Below are 16,930 nucleotides of genomic sequence, written 5' to 3'. Positions count from 1 at the left end.
AGAGCCAAATCAAGAACATAATCCCATTTACAAGAGAGACATGCACACACACACACACACACACACACACACACACACACACAGAGAGAGAGAGAGAGAGAGAGAGAGAGAAACCCTAGGAATATATGTAACCAAGGAGGTGAAAGATCTGAACGAGGAGAACTACAAAACACCAGTGAAATAAATCATAGAAGACATAAACAAATGAAAAAACATTCCATGCCCATGGATTGGAAGAATCAATATGATTAAAATGGCCATACTGCCCAAAGCAATTTATAGATTCAATGTTATTCCTATCAAACTAGCAACATCATTTTTTATGGAATTAGAAAAAACAATTCTAAAATTCATGTGGACTCATAAAAGGGCCCAAATTATCAAAACAATCCTAAGCAAAAAGAACAAAGCTGGAGGCATCACATTACCTCACTTCAAACTATATTATAAGGCTACAGTAACCAAAACAGCATGGTACTGGTACAAAAACAGACATATAGATCAATGGAACAGAATAGAGAACCCAGAAATAAAGCTACATGCCTACAGCCATCTGATCTTTGACAAAGCTGACAAAATTAAGGAATGGAGAAAAGACTCCCTATTCAATAAATGGTGCTGGGACAGTTGGCTAACCACATGCAGAAAAATGAAACTGGACCCTTACCTTTCTCCATATACAAAAATTAACTCAAGATGGATTAAAGATTTAACTGTAAGACCTTAAACTATAAGAATTCTAGAAGAAAACCTAGGAAACACCATTCTGGACATTGGCCTTGGGGAAGAACTTATGACTAAGTCCTTGCAAGCAATTGCAACAAAAACAAAAATCGACAACTGGGACCTAATTAAACTAAAGAGTTTCTGCACAGCAAAAGATACTATCAACAAAGTAAACAGACAACTTACAGAATAAGAGAAAATATTTGCAAACTATGCATCTGACAAAGGACCAATATCCAGAATCTATAAGGAACTTAAACAATTCAACAAGCAAAACAAAAACAAACCCCGCCACCCCAACCCCGCCAACCATTAAAAACTGGGCAAAAGACACAAACAGATACTTTTCAAAAGAAGACACAGAAGTGGGCTGGGCACAGTGGCTCATGCCTATAATCCCAGAACTTTAGGAGGCTGAAGCATTTGAGACCAGGAGTTTGAGATCAGCCTGGGCAACATGGCAAAACCCCGTATCTACCAAAATAAACATACAAAACTTAACTGGGCATAGTGGCACCCACCTGTGGTCCTAGCTACTCAGGAGGCTGAGATGGGAGGATCGCTTGAGCTTGGGAGGCTGAGCCTACAGTGTGCCATGTTTGTGCCACTGAACATCAGCCTGGACAACAGAGCCAGACCTTATCTCAAAAAAAAAAAAAAAAAGACATACAAGTGGCCAATAAACATGAAAAAATAAAAACGCTCACCATCGCTAATAATCAGAGAAATGCAAATCCAAACCACAGTGAGATACCATCTCACACCTGTCAGAATGGCAATTATTAAAAAGTCAAAAAACAACAGATGCTGGCAAGGCTGCAAAGAAAAAGGAATGCTTATACATTGCTGATGGGAATGTAAATTAGTTCAGCCACTATGGAAAGCAATTTGGAGAATTCTCAAAGAACTTAAAACAAATACCATTTGACCTAGCAATCCCATTACTGGATATATACCCAAAAGAAAATAAGTCATCCTGCCAAAAAGACACACACACCGATATGTTCATTGCAGCACTATTCACAATAATAAAGATATGGAATCAACCTAGGTGTTTATCAACAGTGGACTGGGTAAAGAAAATGTAGTACATATATACCATGGAATACTATGCATCCATAAAAAAGAACAAAATCATGTATTTTGCAGCAACATAGGTGCAACTGTAGGGCATTATCTTAAGCAAATTAATTCAGGAACCAAATACTGTATATTCTCCCTTATAAGTGGGAGCTAAACATTAAGTACTCATGGACATAAAGATGGCAAAAATAGACACTGAGGACTACTAGAGGGGGAAGGGAGGGAGGAGAGCAAGAGTTGAAAAACTAACTATTGGGTACTATGCTCAGTACCTGGGCCATGGAATCAAGTGTATCTCAAAGCTCAGCATCATGCAATATACCCATGTAACAAAACCTGCCCATGTACCTTCTGAATCTAAAATAAAAGTTGAAATTTAAAAAAATACAGTATTTGCAGAATTTGAAACTCGCCTATACAGAGGGCTGACTCTTTGTATAAGCAGGTTCCACAGGGCTGACTGCAGGACTTAGTATGCACAGTTTTACCAATCCCATGTGTACAAAGGGATGATTGTAATCTCACGCTTTGCCTCTATTTCAGTGTTGACATTTGAACCATTGATTAGGAGTTGTACTCAGTGTCAAATGTGTTACACATCCAAGTGCCTTTCATAACCCAACAATTAACTGCATGACTTGAAGAAGCCACTGAGCATTAACTACAATGTTTCTGAGCACAGCTTCAAATTTTCATCCATAAAATGAGTAAAAACACCCATCTCACAGGTTGGGTGGGACAGTCTGGTGATCTCAATCAGGGGAGTGCTTAGCATCGTGGCTGGTGGAGAATGAGGACTAAATAAATAGAAGTGAAAGAAAAACTAAGCAAGAGTTTCTATTAGGGACAATGTCAGGCATGAGGATCAAGTTAAGAATTTCACATCTCAAAGGGAAGCTTTTTTGCTTAGTCAGGTCACCCAAGGACCTCCTGCCAATGCCCTATCCATATCACCCTATGACTCTGTTACTCCTTTTCTTGTGAGGTCTGATGTCTACTCTCTGCATTTGCAGACTCTTGGGTTTGGGAGGTACCTCCATGGTGATGGAGTTAAGCCCTCAAAGCTCTGCACTTGCTGTGTCCCCTAGGTGTCTGTTTAGAGAAGCACTTCCTCTTGGGGGAACCCGAAGGGCTTCCAAGGCTGCTGAGCCATTCTCCTCTGTTCATTTTCCATTACTGCAAAATTCATACACTCTCCCTGCTTATAAAAAGTAGTGGCATTTTTGCCAGTCCTCATCTTCTGCAGTATCCAACTCTATTGGTTCTTTTTTCTTTTCTTTCTTTCTTTTTTTTTTAAAAGAAGGATAGTCTCTGTTTCCTTCTTTCAGGAATACTCAGTGTTACTAATAGGACAAGAGTTCCTTAGCATTCCAGAGAGAGAAAAGGGCAGAGTCAGTTGCCTGTTTCTTTTCTTAGTTCCTTGAAAAATAGATGAGCCATCTTTCTCTTCTGTCACTTAGTGGGAAAGGACTCTCATAAATACATTTCTTTTTTCCTAGAGATAGTGAGAAGTGACAGGCAACTCACATCTTTATTTGCCTGAAAACATGCAAATGCAAACATGTGACCCACTAGCTGATAGGGGCTGCAGGATTTTCCTCTTTTCCTGAGCCTGGTATGAAGCCAAAACACCATTCCAGCCTGTCAAAATCAAAAGGCAAAATTCTTTGGCTGTAAGAGGCAGAGGGAGTCCAGCCACACTTGCTAGCTTAGCATAGATATGCAATACACAAAGGAAGACAGCAGAGAGATGAATCATACAAATACGTAGTAAATAAATATATTGTATTTTCATCTCAGTAGCTTTTGCTTTTTTTTTTTTTTTCTCTTCTATGCCAGGAGGTGGGGGTGGGGTGGGGTGTGTGAGGAAATAGTAGGTTTTGGCTGGATACAGCTTCAATAAGGTCTTGATAGTTCTGGCCTTGTTGCTCAGCTCTAGCTTTTTAAGAAAAAAACATGTAGATTCTTAGATTAGAAGGCTTTCTTTTATTATTATTATTTTTTGAGACAGAGTCTCACTCTGTCACCCAGGCTGGAGTGTGGTGGCGCAATCTCGGCTCACTGCAACCTCCACCTCCCAGGTTCAGACAATTCTCCTGCCTCAGCCTCTTGAGTAGCTGGGATTACAGGCCCACATCACCACACCTGGCTACTTTTTGTGTTTTTAGTAGAGACAGGGTTTCACCATGTTGGTCAGGCTGGTCTCGAACTCCTGACCTCGTGATCCACCTGCCTCTGCCTCCCAAAGTGCCGGGATTACAGGCATGGACCATGGTGCCCGGCCGATTAGAAGGCTTTCTAATTCAACCCCTCTCATCATACAGATGAGCAGTCTGAGATGCAGAGAGGGGACTGATAACAAAGTCATAGACCCAGGGAAGTGATTTTTCATAGGGGTTCTCTGGTTCAACAGCCCCATGCGATGCTGGAATAACCTAGACAGGCCAAGCTGACAAGAGGGCAGGAGAGTGAGTCTGGAACTGAGACGTGCCTCCCAGGTCACAGTGCTACATTGAAGAGAAACAGACTGTGCCTTCTTGAATTTCGGACTGCATTCCCAGTAGCTGAGGCCCTACCTGGCAGCAAAATATCTGGTCCTGGCTCTGCAAGCAGTTGTTGCCTCTGGCATGTTAAAGCCCTTGGCCAAAGGGCTGTTCCTGTCCCCTTGTTCTCAAGGATAGCTAACCAGCCTGCAGGTACATAGAGAAACCAGCCCTGGGCCCACCGGGCTGCAGGCACTCAGGAGCTGGATCTTTCACAATCTCCAGACCCAAAGGTGGCTTGGCGATGATTTGTTTATCAAACTGCAGTTTCCCAGCCCACTGCCTGCCCACACCCACCTACCCTCCTGCCTGCCCACAGGCCAGTCTCCCTGCTCTTCCCACCTCTGGGACAGGCAGGGCCTTCCACGGTTTTCCAGATGTGTGCAGGGAGTTCTCCTCAGAGCCCCCACAGTCAGACAATGGCCACACACTGCTTCCTAGGCCTTCCCAGGCAGTGTTAGAAGGAGACGAGCAGCCTTCCCAGCAGAGGCGACCGGCGCCGCTGATAAAATATTGGCAAAATTATCACGAAAAGCCAGAGTCATGAAGCTATCCCTCTGCCAAGGAGCACGGAAAGCACCAAAAAGGAGCCTGGGGGTCATGTGTCCAGAGATGCCAGGCTTCCTTCCTCTTTCCAGGCAGCCCGAGCGCAGGCTCCCTCACCTCCCGCCCCCACCCCTGTTCCCATGGCAAAAGAGAGGAGGATCCACTTACTGCTAGTGTTCATGGTGATGTCTTTGCACTGGGTCTTTCATTCAATACAGAGGCCCCGGCTGCTTTTTAAATCTTCCGTTCTTCGAACCTCACTCATCACCTGGGGGGTGAAAAGGCAGTCCAGTGCCAGCTCTGTATCCTCAGGTGCTCTCTCTCCCTCTGCTGTTCCCTCTCTGTCTGGGCTGTAGCCCCTGGCCTTGAAGGCGCGTGGACTAACAGGCGCAGGTGAGAGCAAGGAGGAGGAGGCGGCAGGACACCGGCGCCTCGGTCCTCCTGCTCCTCAGATTGGAATCCCGGGCAGAAGTGGGGTTGGCAGCGCCTGCTCGCACGCACCCCGGACTATTCCTGCCCAGCGGCTCCGGAGCCGAAAGGGGGTGTGGACCACAGGGAGGCAGGGCGGGGGCAGCGCGTCCCCGCCCGGCTTCAAGAAACAGCGACCCGCCCCGGAACCCACCTCTCGGCCAGTGTCGGGAGCCAGAGGCCCCTGCCCCGGCCCCTGCGACTGATTCATGAATCCTGGTCCTCGTCTGGGGTCTCGAATTCCAGGGCTAGCAATGCGAAATAGGGGAGCTCGACATCCATGATGCGGGCTCGCGGGTTGGCAGCGCAGGGGGCGCGGCCGCTCGCTGCTGCCACCTGCTGGACGCACCGGCGCGTGTCCGAGGCCCCGCCCCGCCGGGCTTCTGCCTGGGCCCTAGGGTGTGATGGGAGATGGACGAGACCCTGTGTCCTGGGACCAGCGAGGGAGTGCTTGAGCGCTTGTTTTCCCTCCCTCGATCCTGGAGTCTAAGGGCTCGACAATGATAGGAAAAGAAACATCATTAGGAGGGGCCGTGAAGGAAAACCTGGCTTTGTAGGAAGACAGTTTCCACCCGGCCCTGCTCTGGCAAGCTTGGTGCAGTCTAGGCTCAAGCCGGCCGCTACCGTCGCTGCCTCATCTTTCTCAACTGTGAATATGGCGTCTGGACGGACAAGTGGATAACACGTAAGGGCCTTCTTCAGCCTCCCAGCGTTTATGTCCCCTCTTCCCTCACAGATTCCCTTTATCCCCTATCACTGATTCATCATTAGAATTGTTTATTACTTCTCTTCCCCACGAGAATGTTAGCTCCATAAAAGAATGGGTCTGTCCGTAGGGTTCACCTACAGGCCCCCAATACCTAGCACAGGGCCCGGCATATAGTAGCTACCAATGAATATTTGTTGACAGAGCAACCCAGACATTTTCTGGGTTTAATATTACACAGCCCTAAGAGTAGACTGCCTAGGCGCCCCACCCTGGAACACTTCCCCGTCTGAGGAGAACAGCAGGTATGTGGCCTCACAGGTCCACCCTAGTTTTTGTATGGTCAACTAACTCTTCCCCCAAGTTTTTTTTTTTTTTTTTTTTGTAATTATATCTTATAGGTGTGTGTTGTAGAAGTTTATATTCCAAAGTTTTTTGGTCACAATTGATTCAGTGGGGTAGGGCTCTTTACATTCCTGTGACTACTTACTCTTGTCACTTTCTGAACCTAATTCATGATCATAGAAGCATGACTTTTGAGTGCTGAAAAACAAGACTGAGAGGGCACATGATCCTTGTCTATAGCATGACTCCAATTAGAGCATGTGCAGACTCAAAAGGCTGTGAACACTCACAGCCCCAGCTTAGACAAGGAAACAGGAGGTCAGAGAGGCTGGGCAACGTGCCCTAGACATACAGCATCTTGTGGCGGAATCGGACCAGATCTTCTCACTTCTAGCTTGATCCTGTGTGAGAGTGGCTCAGTGCACTAGAGTCTGGGATGTCAGTGTAAGATTAGATAGCTGCCCTATTAAAATTGGGGAAAGACAAATACAATGTTTTTATACAATGCTTTTAGATAAATACAGTGTTTCTACCTTACACAGGGAGGAAAAAAAGGATATGGCTCATGACCCCGAGAGGTGATCAGGATTAAAGAATCTTTGGATAAACCTAAGGATCAATGGATTTGCAACACATTTGATAGCTTGTTAAGAATTTTGTCCACATGTTCTCACTCATAAGTGGGAGTTGAACAATAAGAACACGTGGACACAGGGAGGGGAACATCACACACTGGGGCTTGTTGTGGGGTGGGGGACTGGGGGAGGGATAGCATTAGGAGAAATACCTAATGTAAATGATGAGTTGATGGGTGCAGCAAACCAACATGGCACATGTATACCTAGGTAACAAACCTGCATGTTGTGCACATGTACACTAGAACTTAAAATATAATAATAATTTTTTAAAAAAGAATTTTGTCCGATGGGGTGGCGGTAAAAATAGCCCTAATGTCCTCATGGTCATTCTCAAAATTTTGTATGGATAACAAAAGCCTGAGATACCTCCAAAAATGCAGATTCCCAGGCCCTGGGCTCCCTTGCTCAGCATTTGAAACAAGCATCCCAGATGATTCATAGGCAGCTCTTTGAAAAGGGTAGAGGCCTAAAATAGCTTTGAAAACATAAGTGATTAGTATATTTAAATTATTCCACTTTATGTGTCCTCTACATTTTCAGATGGGATTCCTTATTCAATTTCCAAGTTGCAGGTAACTTGCTAGGTTCTACGCTTGGAAAAACATTTTTCTGGGAGAAAGTTCAGATAAATTAGACATGTAAAATTAACTGTTCTATTCCTTGAACATATTTAGTTATCACCCAAAGCCTCAATGTTCAGAAAATTTCAAATTATAAGAAATAGTCAAATGAAAGCACGATATTCATTCATCAGTTCATTCACTCAGCAATTATTTATCGAGGGTATGCTTTGTGGTAGGCCCAGTGCTGGCTTCTGGGGATACCGTGGAGAACAGGACAGACAAGAGCTCTACCCAATAATGGATGATTGCAGAAAAAATAAAAAATAAAGAAATAAAAAGAACTCCAACCTCATAAGCATAAATCCAATCCTGGGACAGCGGGGAGACAATTAACTAAGCAAAATATATATTAGCTAAACCCAATGGTGGCCTGGGGAAGAGCCCAGGTGCCGTTTCCAGCCTTCCTGACTTTTAATCTCAGCTTCGTCACTTTCTAGCTGTCTCACTTTGGGGAAGATACTTAGCCTCTATAAGCCTCAAAGTTTTCATCTGTACAAGGATACAACCACAGTGCCTATCTTTTGGATTGTCCTATGTGTTAAAGGACTTAGTGTAATGCATGACAAATGAAGGCTGGAGGAATACTAATTATTAGTATCACCCCTCACTTATACCTGCCCTCAGTGACAATGCTGTCATTTTCTACTTATGGAAATCTGTTGGGCTTTTCCACAGAGTGGTGGCCATGAAAATATGCCTGAAAAATTTCAGTGATTAATTAATTGATGAATTAATGAATTAGTTATTCATCAATTAATGAGATAAATTGCTGAATTCTTCTTGTCTGGGGTTCTTTTTGATAATATATCCAACTAGATGCTGATGACTTCACCTCTTAGGAGAGATCACTGGGTCTTGGGCCGCTTTTTATGGCCCAAATAACATCCGCTGGGGGAACAATCTTATTTTCTCTGCATAGTTTATAAGGATAGGAAAAAAGGGGCTAAAATAAGCTATACAAGCTATGCCCTTGAGGATGTCCACAACAATCAGAGGCAGCGGGAAAGACGCAGGAGGAAGCTGGGGGTGGGATTCCCTGTGGACGTGGCTGTGAAAGTCATCAGGGGATCGGTGTTGTTGACTCTGTCCTTGCAGGAGAATGGAGCTGAGAACCACAGAGCAGAGGATCCCTTTGTCTGGAAGTTTGTTTTGAACACTAAGACTCCAGAATGGAGATAAACAAATCTCACTGGGAAACTGGCAAAGGCTCTGGGTGTTGAAAAGCCATGTGGCAAAATCATTGGGAGACAAACCTTCCAACTTCTCTGAGGGGAAAAAGGAAAAGTTTTGGGGCCAGCTTCACCCATGGCCATGGCCTCGCGCCTCAGGGGCTGTTGCTGGGCTGCCGTTACTGGGCTCTTCTTCACCACAAAGAGCTCGCATCTTTCCTGACTCCCTGTCCCTAACTGGGGTCATCTCAAGCTCTCCTGCTCACTTTGTGCTCCCTGCCTCCCATTGCTGTTATTGACTAAGGCAACTCTTGGCGCCTGACTTTTCTCTCTGGTTGCCTTTCTCTCATTCCCGTCCCATTGCATCTCTGCCTCCTCCTCATCCTGCTCCTGTTCATTTACAAATAAATGCTCACTCACCCTCATCTTGAATACAAAGTCCTTTTAGTCTATAAGGTATGGGAATGGTGGGGAGGGTGCTTGTAGTCTCATAGTTTCTACTTGCCATCCCTAGACTATCTGAATATCTCACCAAAGGTGACTACTTCTTTGCTTAGTTTTGAAAAATAATATGTTACAATTAACAACATGAGAAAGATCTATGTATAATTGTGGGGGAGGGTTTTCATAGTATGTGATTAAATAAAAAGAAAATTACAGAAAATATATACGGTATATTCTTTAGGGTATTGTATATATGATGGCAAATGCTGTTGAAGGATTAGACTGGATGATTCCTGCAGTTCCTTTCGCTCTAGTGTTCTTGGTTCTAAGCATACAGCAGTTGAACCAAGTTTGAAGTTTGGCAGATCTGACCACATTCTCATTGGTGTGGGGACCTTTGTTCCCCAAGGGATACCACTGGTTTGTGCTGAGCCCCAGGCCCTGAACACAGAACAGACTTCCCACAGGGAGTAGTGCTTTGTATGCAGCTCTCTGAGCTTCTGTCCCCCTTTCCTTTCTTGGAGATCTCTGAAACCTAGGTGGAATTGATAGGACTCAGACCTGTTTTTCTGGTTGAAATAGCTTTGTGACTGGGCCATGCTTTTCTTCTTGTTCCTCACATTGTCTTGTGGGGAAATGTTAAGAAAAACAAAACCAAAATCAAAGTGGCTCCCAACATCTTTGGGAAGTTTCTGGCGGGAACAAAGGAACTGGCTTTGAGATCAGAGTGCCAGGGGCTGCAGCATGGGCTCCAGGCAGATGGCCCCACCATAGGATTCTTCTGAGGCCTCACTCACATGTGGCCACAGCCCAAACCTCCTTCCTGATGGTCATTCTTCCAGCAGAAGGAAGGAGCTGGGGTGGAGCCAGCTCTGGATAGGAATTTGGGAGATCTGAAAACTGGACTCAGTGCTGCCATTCCCTTGGCTGACCTTCTCTGGGCTGTTTTTTATGTTATTGGTAGAACCATCTAAAAAAGATGTCAGGGAACATTTTATCCTACTGTTCCATTTTACAGATTATGCATAGAGGGGCTTCACTCTGCTCCTGGGAGCTCCCTTGACCATTGAAAGCTTGTCCATTGCCAGGTTTTGTGGGTTACTCATTATTGACCCACATTTTCTTTTCAGCTTCAGTTCTCCTGCTTGTAGTGCCCACCTCCTCTGTTTCCCTTGAATAAAGCTGGTTATTTCCTCAAGGTTCCTTCAAGTTCCATCTTCTTGACTCTGTCCTCAGAGCTCCTCCAGCACTGACTACCCAGGTCAAGCATTGAGAAGGCTCACTCTATCCCATGCCCCCACCATATCCCCCTTTGGCTTTCTGAGCAGAGGAAATTCGCTGACCTTCCCGTGAATTTGTTCATCTTGGGAACCTTGTACTCACTGCTTCCCATACCTGATTTGCTCTTCTGATTCTTTACACAGCTGGAACCTTGTTATCCTCTAGATATTACCTTAGTTGCCTCTGCTCTAGAAAAACCTTCCCTTCCATGACCAGTCTAGCTAAATCATCCCTAACAGCATCTTTCATTAACCCATGGAGTAAAAGCCTTTCAGACAACATGGACTTATTTATTTCAGTTTGGAGTTCAGATAATTAACTCTCATGCCCCCTTCCCCAATGTTTGGTCCTCTTCCCTCTTTATTTCCTTGGCTCTTTGAGACCTAAATTCTATCTCTGAATATGGCCTTCCAGTAAATCCTTTAGAATCTGCTGAGGATGCATGCCTCTTCTAGTTATTAATAATTACAAATGGGTTCACAGCCACACAACAGCGAAGTCCATTGTTGCCCTGTGCAAGATAAAAGAACTGGGAATCAGAACATCTGGGCTCCAGGTTTGCTCTCACTTCCTAGCTAGGTGACCCTGGGCAATCAATTCATTCTTCTGTTTCAGTCTACTAAGCTGTAATGAATAATAATATTCACTGCACATTGTTATATGTTATAATTATCCCTTCTTGGAATGTATCTGAGGATTGTTCAAGGAATGTCATGAGAAACTGTGTGCTTTGTAAACTAAAGTCTGTGCAGAGTAGGTTGTGGTTACATCTCATTATAAATTATGGGTTCAGGTTCAGTTCAGGCATTTATACAGAATTTATACAAGGTGACATCATATCCCCTAATATCCAGGAAGGGCATGGAAAAGGAAAGGCAGTAGTCAGTGGCTATGTGTGAGCTAGTCATTTCCCCATTGACCCCTGTACAGTACGTTCTACTGCCTGGAGTGGAACACTGTGATCTTGATGTGTTGCAACCCACAGCAATGCCCTCCTACAAGTGCCCTATAACCTTGGAATGGGAATCAAACCTTGACTTGGGAGAGACCCCCACAGGTTTGATACCCCAAATCATAGAGTTGTAGGAGGCAAGAACTGTAAGAGTTCTTAGAATTCACCAAAACTAAGTTTCTCCTTGTACAGAGTCCCAAAGAAGTTGGGAATTGGGTAAAATCATGCAGTGAGTCCACAATGGCAGTAATAATAAAGACAAGTTTCCCGGCTCTCGACAGCCACTCAGTGTTGAGAAATTCCCATGATCGATTTAGTTTCCGTTTGTGAATTACATCTAAGAGGAAACTCTTCCATCTGCTGTAGAGACACACTCACAAAAATATACCAAAAGGAAATTTTATTTCAACTTTTTTTTTGAGATACAAAAAGATTGGGAACAGTCTAAACTACATTTCACAGGGAGATAAGCTGTGGCATATCATACTGAGGAATATTACACAGCAATTTGAAAAATGGGGTGCATATTTATGTAGTAACATGGACTATTCAAGACTTATTGTCTGGTGAGGGATGCCTTTTATGGAATAAGAAATGGTTGGTGACAGAGCGAGACTCCGTCTCACACACACACACACACAAAATCATCTGGAAGGCTATTCACTGAACTACTAATAGTGGGATAGAAATTGGGGGGTGATGACAAGATGACAGGATTGGAGAGGAGTCTATGGGGACATTAGCTGTAGGGACCATGTTTTATTTTATGTATTTATTTTTTAACCAGGAAAATGTATTCATGAGTTCTTATATAATTAAAAATTAATAATAATGATTTTAAACTTAGCCTTAGACCCTACTGAGCCCTTCTTCTGGGCTTGTAGGGCTGATTCATGACTGACTAAGCTTGTATGAGTCATGGTGGCTAAAGGGAAGGGAGAGGGCCACTCTCCATCTCAATACCGTCTGGTCTCTCTGCTCCTGGGGGCTCCTTTGGCCTTCGAGAGCTTGTCCCTTGCCAGGTTTTGAGTGTGAGGACAACATGTCCAGGGGCTGGTGTGGCACCTCCCATAACTGACCTGGTGACTCAGCATAAGGTCTGCAGGACGGAAGAGGCTGCACACCATGGCTGGCACAGAACCATAAAACTTGTGAGCCTGGAGGCTCCAGTTCTGATCTCAGTCCTGTTTCTACCTTCCAGGGGCTCCAGGGCAAGTCCCTGCCACCTCAGCATCCTGCCTCTGCCCACTGATCTGACCTCCCCTTCTAGCATCACCCCCTCGCCCACTCTATTCCAGACACGGGCTTCTTTTCTGTACGCACCACATCCCACGCTTGCCTAGGGTGTTCACGGGTGCTGTTCCTTCTGACCTGAAACCCCTTCCTTCTGAATTCCATGTGACTGGCTCCTTCTCATTGTTCAGGTCCCAGCTCTAGTGAATGTTGCCTCTTGGAGAGGCTTTCCCAGTTGTCCTTTCTCCCTCAGTACCTCTCTGTCACAATGCTCTATTTTATTTCCCTCAGAGCACAGAACGCTATCTGAAGTTGTGCTTTACACTTTATTTGTGCACTTGTTAATTGACATCGCCTACTGGAATGAAAGTGAAAAAGGAGCAGGCACCTGTTCTGTTCTCTATCCAGAGCTTGCTGTGTGCTCAAGTACCAAGAATGGCATCTGGCACATAATAAGTGCTCAGTAACTATTACTTGAGTAAATGAATGAAATTCACAAGCCCAGAGAGGTGTGTCCCTGGAGAAGAACAACTCCAAGTTTCCTTCTAGCCCTACAGTCCAAGAGTCAGGAGGGATTAGACAAAAAGACAAGCCCCATGGCTCTTCTTCCTAAGCCAGCCACTACAAGGCTGATGGTGTGCAACTTGTTACTTAATCCCCAGGTGCTTCAATTTGCTTATCTGGACGATGAAGGGATTGGACTAGATGCTTCTTTTCCACTCTAAGCTTTTATTTTGCGATAAAATATAAATGGCTTGGGCCCACCTGCTTAAATCAAGATATATGTGTGAACTTACTTTCTTGAATACTCTCCTAATATCTGTTTTGAAAATTTCCCCCGATTTTCCTCTTTCTCATAAAAAATGGAACATGAAGTGTGTGGCAGTATGGTCTCTGGTGCACTGTAATGTGGAGCCCTTTATGCAAAATTCATTATTGAATCAAAGGCTGCAGTTTCCTTTCCTCCCTTCTTTCTTTGCTTTCCAAACAATTGTTAGCTTTGACACCTTTATTAGTGTCCTTTGGCCTTGTAGCAGAATGAACATGCTAGGCATCTCATCATTGGGACTGTATTCCAAATATGACAAAGCAGGCATGCAGAAGAGCATGGAATATTTATTCCCAAGCCCCTTGTGAGGAGGGTGAGCTCCTGACTTTCCATACAGCATAAAGGAGCTGGATCAGCTTGGTCTCTGGGGCCAGGTTCTGGTTTCAGCACTGTGTCTCTACCTCTGTTTTGAGAGGTAACTAATCAGGTGACCTTGATTTGGGGGCTGGAGGCCAAAAGCATAATAAAGACTTCTTTTACTGAGTGTGTGCTGTGTGCCAGGCACTGTGCAAAGGGCTTTGCTTACATTATCTTATTTAATTTTAATTCTTCCAAGAGCCCCATGAGATAAGAATTGTTACAACCCCCATTTTTTAAGTGAAGAAACTGAGGTGTAGAGAGGGTAAGTCAAATGTCTCAGCTCATGTAGTAGTGGGGCTAAGATTTGAAACCAGGTTATACTAGAGCTCGCAATCTTTCCCACCGCTATATACTGCTATGTGTACAGTACAAGATCCTATATATATCCTGGAGCACAAGTCCTGCTCTGTCAGGATAAGGCACAGCTAGTAACAGTAATCCCTAAAATTCAAGTCTCTAATCAAGGTTTAAAAAGTAGTACTCATCATCAGATTGAAAACCTTATGTTGTAAGTCAGGCACCATTCATTTCATTGATATATACACAAGTGCTTATTAGGTGCCAGGAGAATGTATATACTTTGCTGCCCCAGAGATGGTCCCTGCTCTTGTCAGGCTTGTAGTCATTTGATGCTTGAGGAAATCAAATCTGAGAGACCTAGAGAAACATGTCCAATTCCATCCAGCTTGTCAGTGGGAGAACTGGCACTCAAACCCAGTCACTGGACCCCTTGACCACTAAATTTTCCTGCCCAATGGAAAGCAAGGCCTCAGTGGCTTCTGTTTTGAATGGCTGTCTATAATATTTGTGGATGTATCTTTAAAAAGCATTCAGTAAGTTGCCAAAGATATTGATGATTATGAGTTGACTAGAAGACAGTAGGATTGCTCAGCAATGGCATCATTGACCTTGTGTGCAGTATACATCATTGTTGTGGGTTTTGTCCTGTGCATTGTGGGATGTTTAGCAGCATCTCTGGCCTCTACCCACTAGAAGCTAGTAGTCAGTTGTGACAACCAGAATTGTCTCCAGATATTGCCACATGTCCCTAGGCAGGCAAAAATCTTCCCTGGTTGAAAACTGCTGGAAGACAGTGAAGAAAATTAAAACAAAACAAAACACAAAAACTCCTCCTCGGCCAGGCGCAGTGGCTCACGCCTGTAATCCCAGCACTTTGGGAGGCCAAGGTGGGCAGATCATGAGGTCAGGAGATCAAAACCATCCTGGCTAACATGGTGAAACCCTGTCTCTACTAAAAGTACAAAAAATTAGCCGGGCGTGATGGTGGGCGCTTATAGTCCCAGCTACTTGGGAGGCTGAGACAAGAGAATGGCGTGAACCCGGGAGGTGGAGCTTGCAGTGAGCCGAGATCGTGCCACTGTACTTCAGCCTGGGCAACAGTGCAAGACTCTGTCTCAAAAAAAAAAAAAAAACCCTCCTCATGGTCTAAGGCAATGATAGTGTTGCATATGTGAGACACACATCATATGTGATGTGTGATATATGATGAGTGGGAACTCAAAATCTCATTTAGTTAAGACAGTTCTTGGAATGACTTAGAAATCTGGAGCTATGGAGTGATCACTCTTTCTTCAGGTATGAGATTAAACAACAGGTACGATTTAGGGGCCATGGATGAACAGTATGTGTCTTTAAACTCTAGAATTACCCTCCATGGGGAGAGATACTCACTTAATAAAAGGCAAGAAATGGAAGGGTCATCACTCCACTGTTCTCATCTCATGCCTGCATCCAGGGAGAGAAATAGCAGAGACTAGATGGTGACATAGGCTCTGGACTTAGAACTCAAAGTATGGCCCATGGACCAGCTGCCATTATGTCACATAGGAGCTTGCTAAAAAATGCAAAAACTCAAGCCCTGCCCCAGTTCTGCAGAATCAGAATCTGCATTTTAATAAGATTCTCAGGCGGCTTGTTTGTACTTTGAGGTTTGAAATGTAGTAGCCTACGGTATTAACATGCACTTTAAGAATTGAGAACTAGCCTGTGGTATTTAAATGGTTCTCTCACTTTTGCTGATTGTGCATGTAAGTGTGAGGATGACAAGTTTGCTTCACTTGTTTGTATAACCTCTATAACAATGTGGTTCTGTGTAGGTTGGAAGCATCCTGGACTTTATTATTAGGCAGGGTTGCTGAAGGTGGAAGTGAGGTATGGGAGTAAAGGTTGTGCTGTGGTGTGTGTGTGTGTGTGTGTGTGTGTTCTCTCGTAAGTTTTAAAATATGAAGCTACTGTGTGTAATTCTTCCTCTGTTCATTCCTCTCCTGGAATGTGTGAGAAACCCTATCACTGCCAATTATTATAAATAAGGATTTAGAGATGTCACTTGACTTCTTTCAGACAACACATTCCTCCGGTACACGAAGGTGGACCAACACCTACTTTGCAGACATGGTGTAAGGATGCAATGAATCCATGACTTTGGACAGGGACTTTCTGTACAATTACAGGTTATTTGTTATCATCATAGATGTGAGGAATCAAAAAGGTTACTGCAGATTATGTTCTCTGTAGTCCAAATGCCCTGCAGATGCTACCCCCTGCTGGCTTGGCAGTGAAAGTTTAAAGAAGGTTCAGAGGATTAGGAAAGGAAACTCCATCATTGAGGATCCCTAAATTCTATGCCTTATCCCTCATCCTTGTGAAAGGAAGCTTTGAGGTAGTGTTTGCCAATATTTTGGCTAATCAGAATCACCTAGGAAGTATGAATAAAATTTCCAGTGATCCTACCTTCAGGGATTCTGATTCACTGGTTGAGCAAGGTCTGAGAATCTATGTTGTGTTAATGTCTCCAAGTGATTTACAAAAGCACTCGGTTTCACTGGCCCATGTGTGTTTTCAAAGTGTGGTCCTATGATCATTTCCTGACTTGCTGGCTGATGTAGATGTGACCTAAAATAGGATAGGGAGTGAAACAAGTAAGGGACCAGTAACTTCCAGTAGTGTATTAAATACCACATACT

The 16,930-nt window shown here is 44.2% G+C and overlaps 1 protein-coding gene across 5 annotated transcripts in view; it reads right to left on the bottom strand.

Moving 5' to 3' along the window:
• Positions 1-5,691, bottom strand: part of ABLIM3 (actin binding LIM protein family member 3) — a 118,919-nt gene extending 113,228 nt beyond the window's left edge. For 3 of the 5 annotated variants that reach the window (XM_032158307.3, XM_058440014.1, XM_058440016.1), the window contains exons 1-2: positions 5,521-5,690; positions 5,067-5,166 (exon numbers count right to left, since the gene is read on the bottom strand). In XM_032158307.3, the coding sequence (XP_032014198.1) occupies positions 5,067-5,079 (13 nt within the window). In that variant the 5' untranslated portion in view covers positions 5,080-5,166; positions 5,521-5,690. Of the gene's footprint in view, positions 1-5,066; positions 5,167-5,520 lie in introns of all 5 variants that reach the window. The other 2 variants (XM_058440013.1, XM_058440015.1) reach the window with 1 other exon arrangement.
• Between the last annotated feature and the right edge of the window lie 11,239 nt (positions 5,692-16,930).

Source organism: Hylobates moloch, unplaced genomic scaffold (genome assembly GCF_009828535.3).
Source record: "Hylobates moloch isolate HMO894 unplaced genomic scaffold, HMol_V3 SCAFFOLD_6, whole genome shotgun sequence".
NCBI classification, from domain to species: domain Eukaryota; kingdom Metazoa; phylum Chordata; class Mammalia; order Primates; family Hylobatidae; genus Hylobates; species Hylobates moloch.
This window is presented reverse-complemented; position numbering and strand designations above follow the sequence as displayed.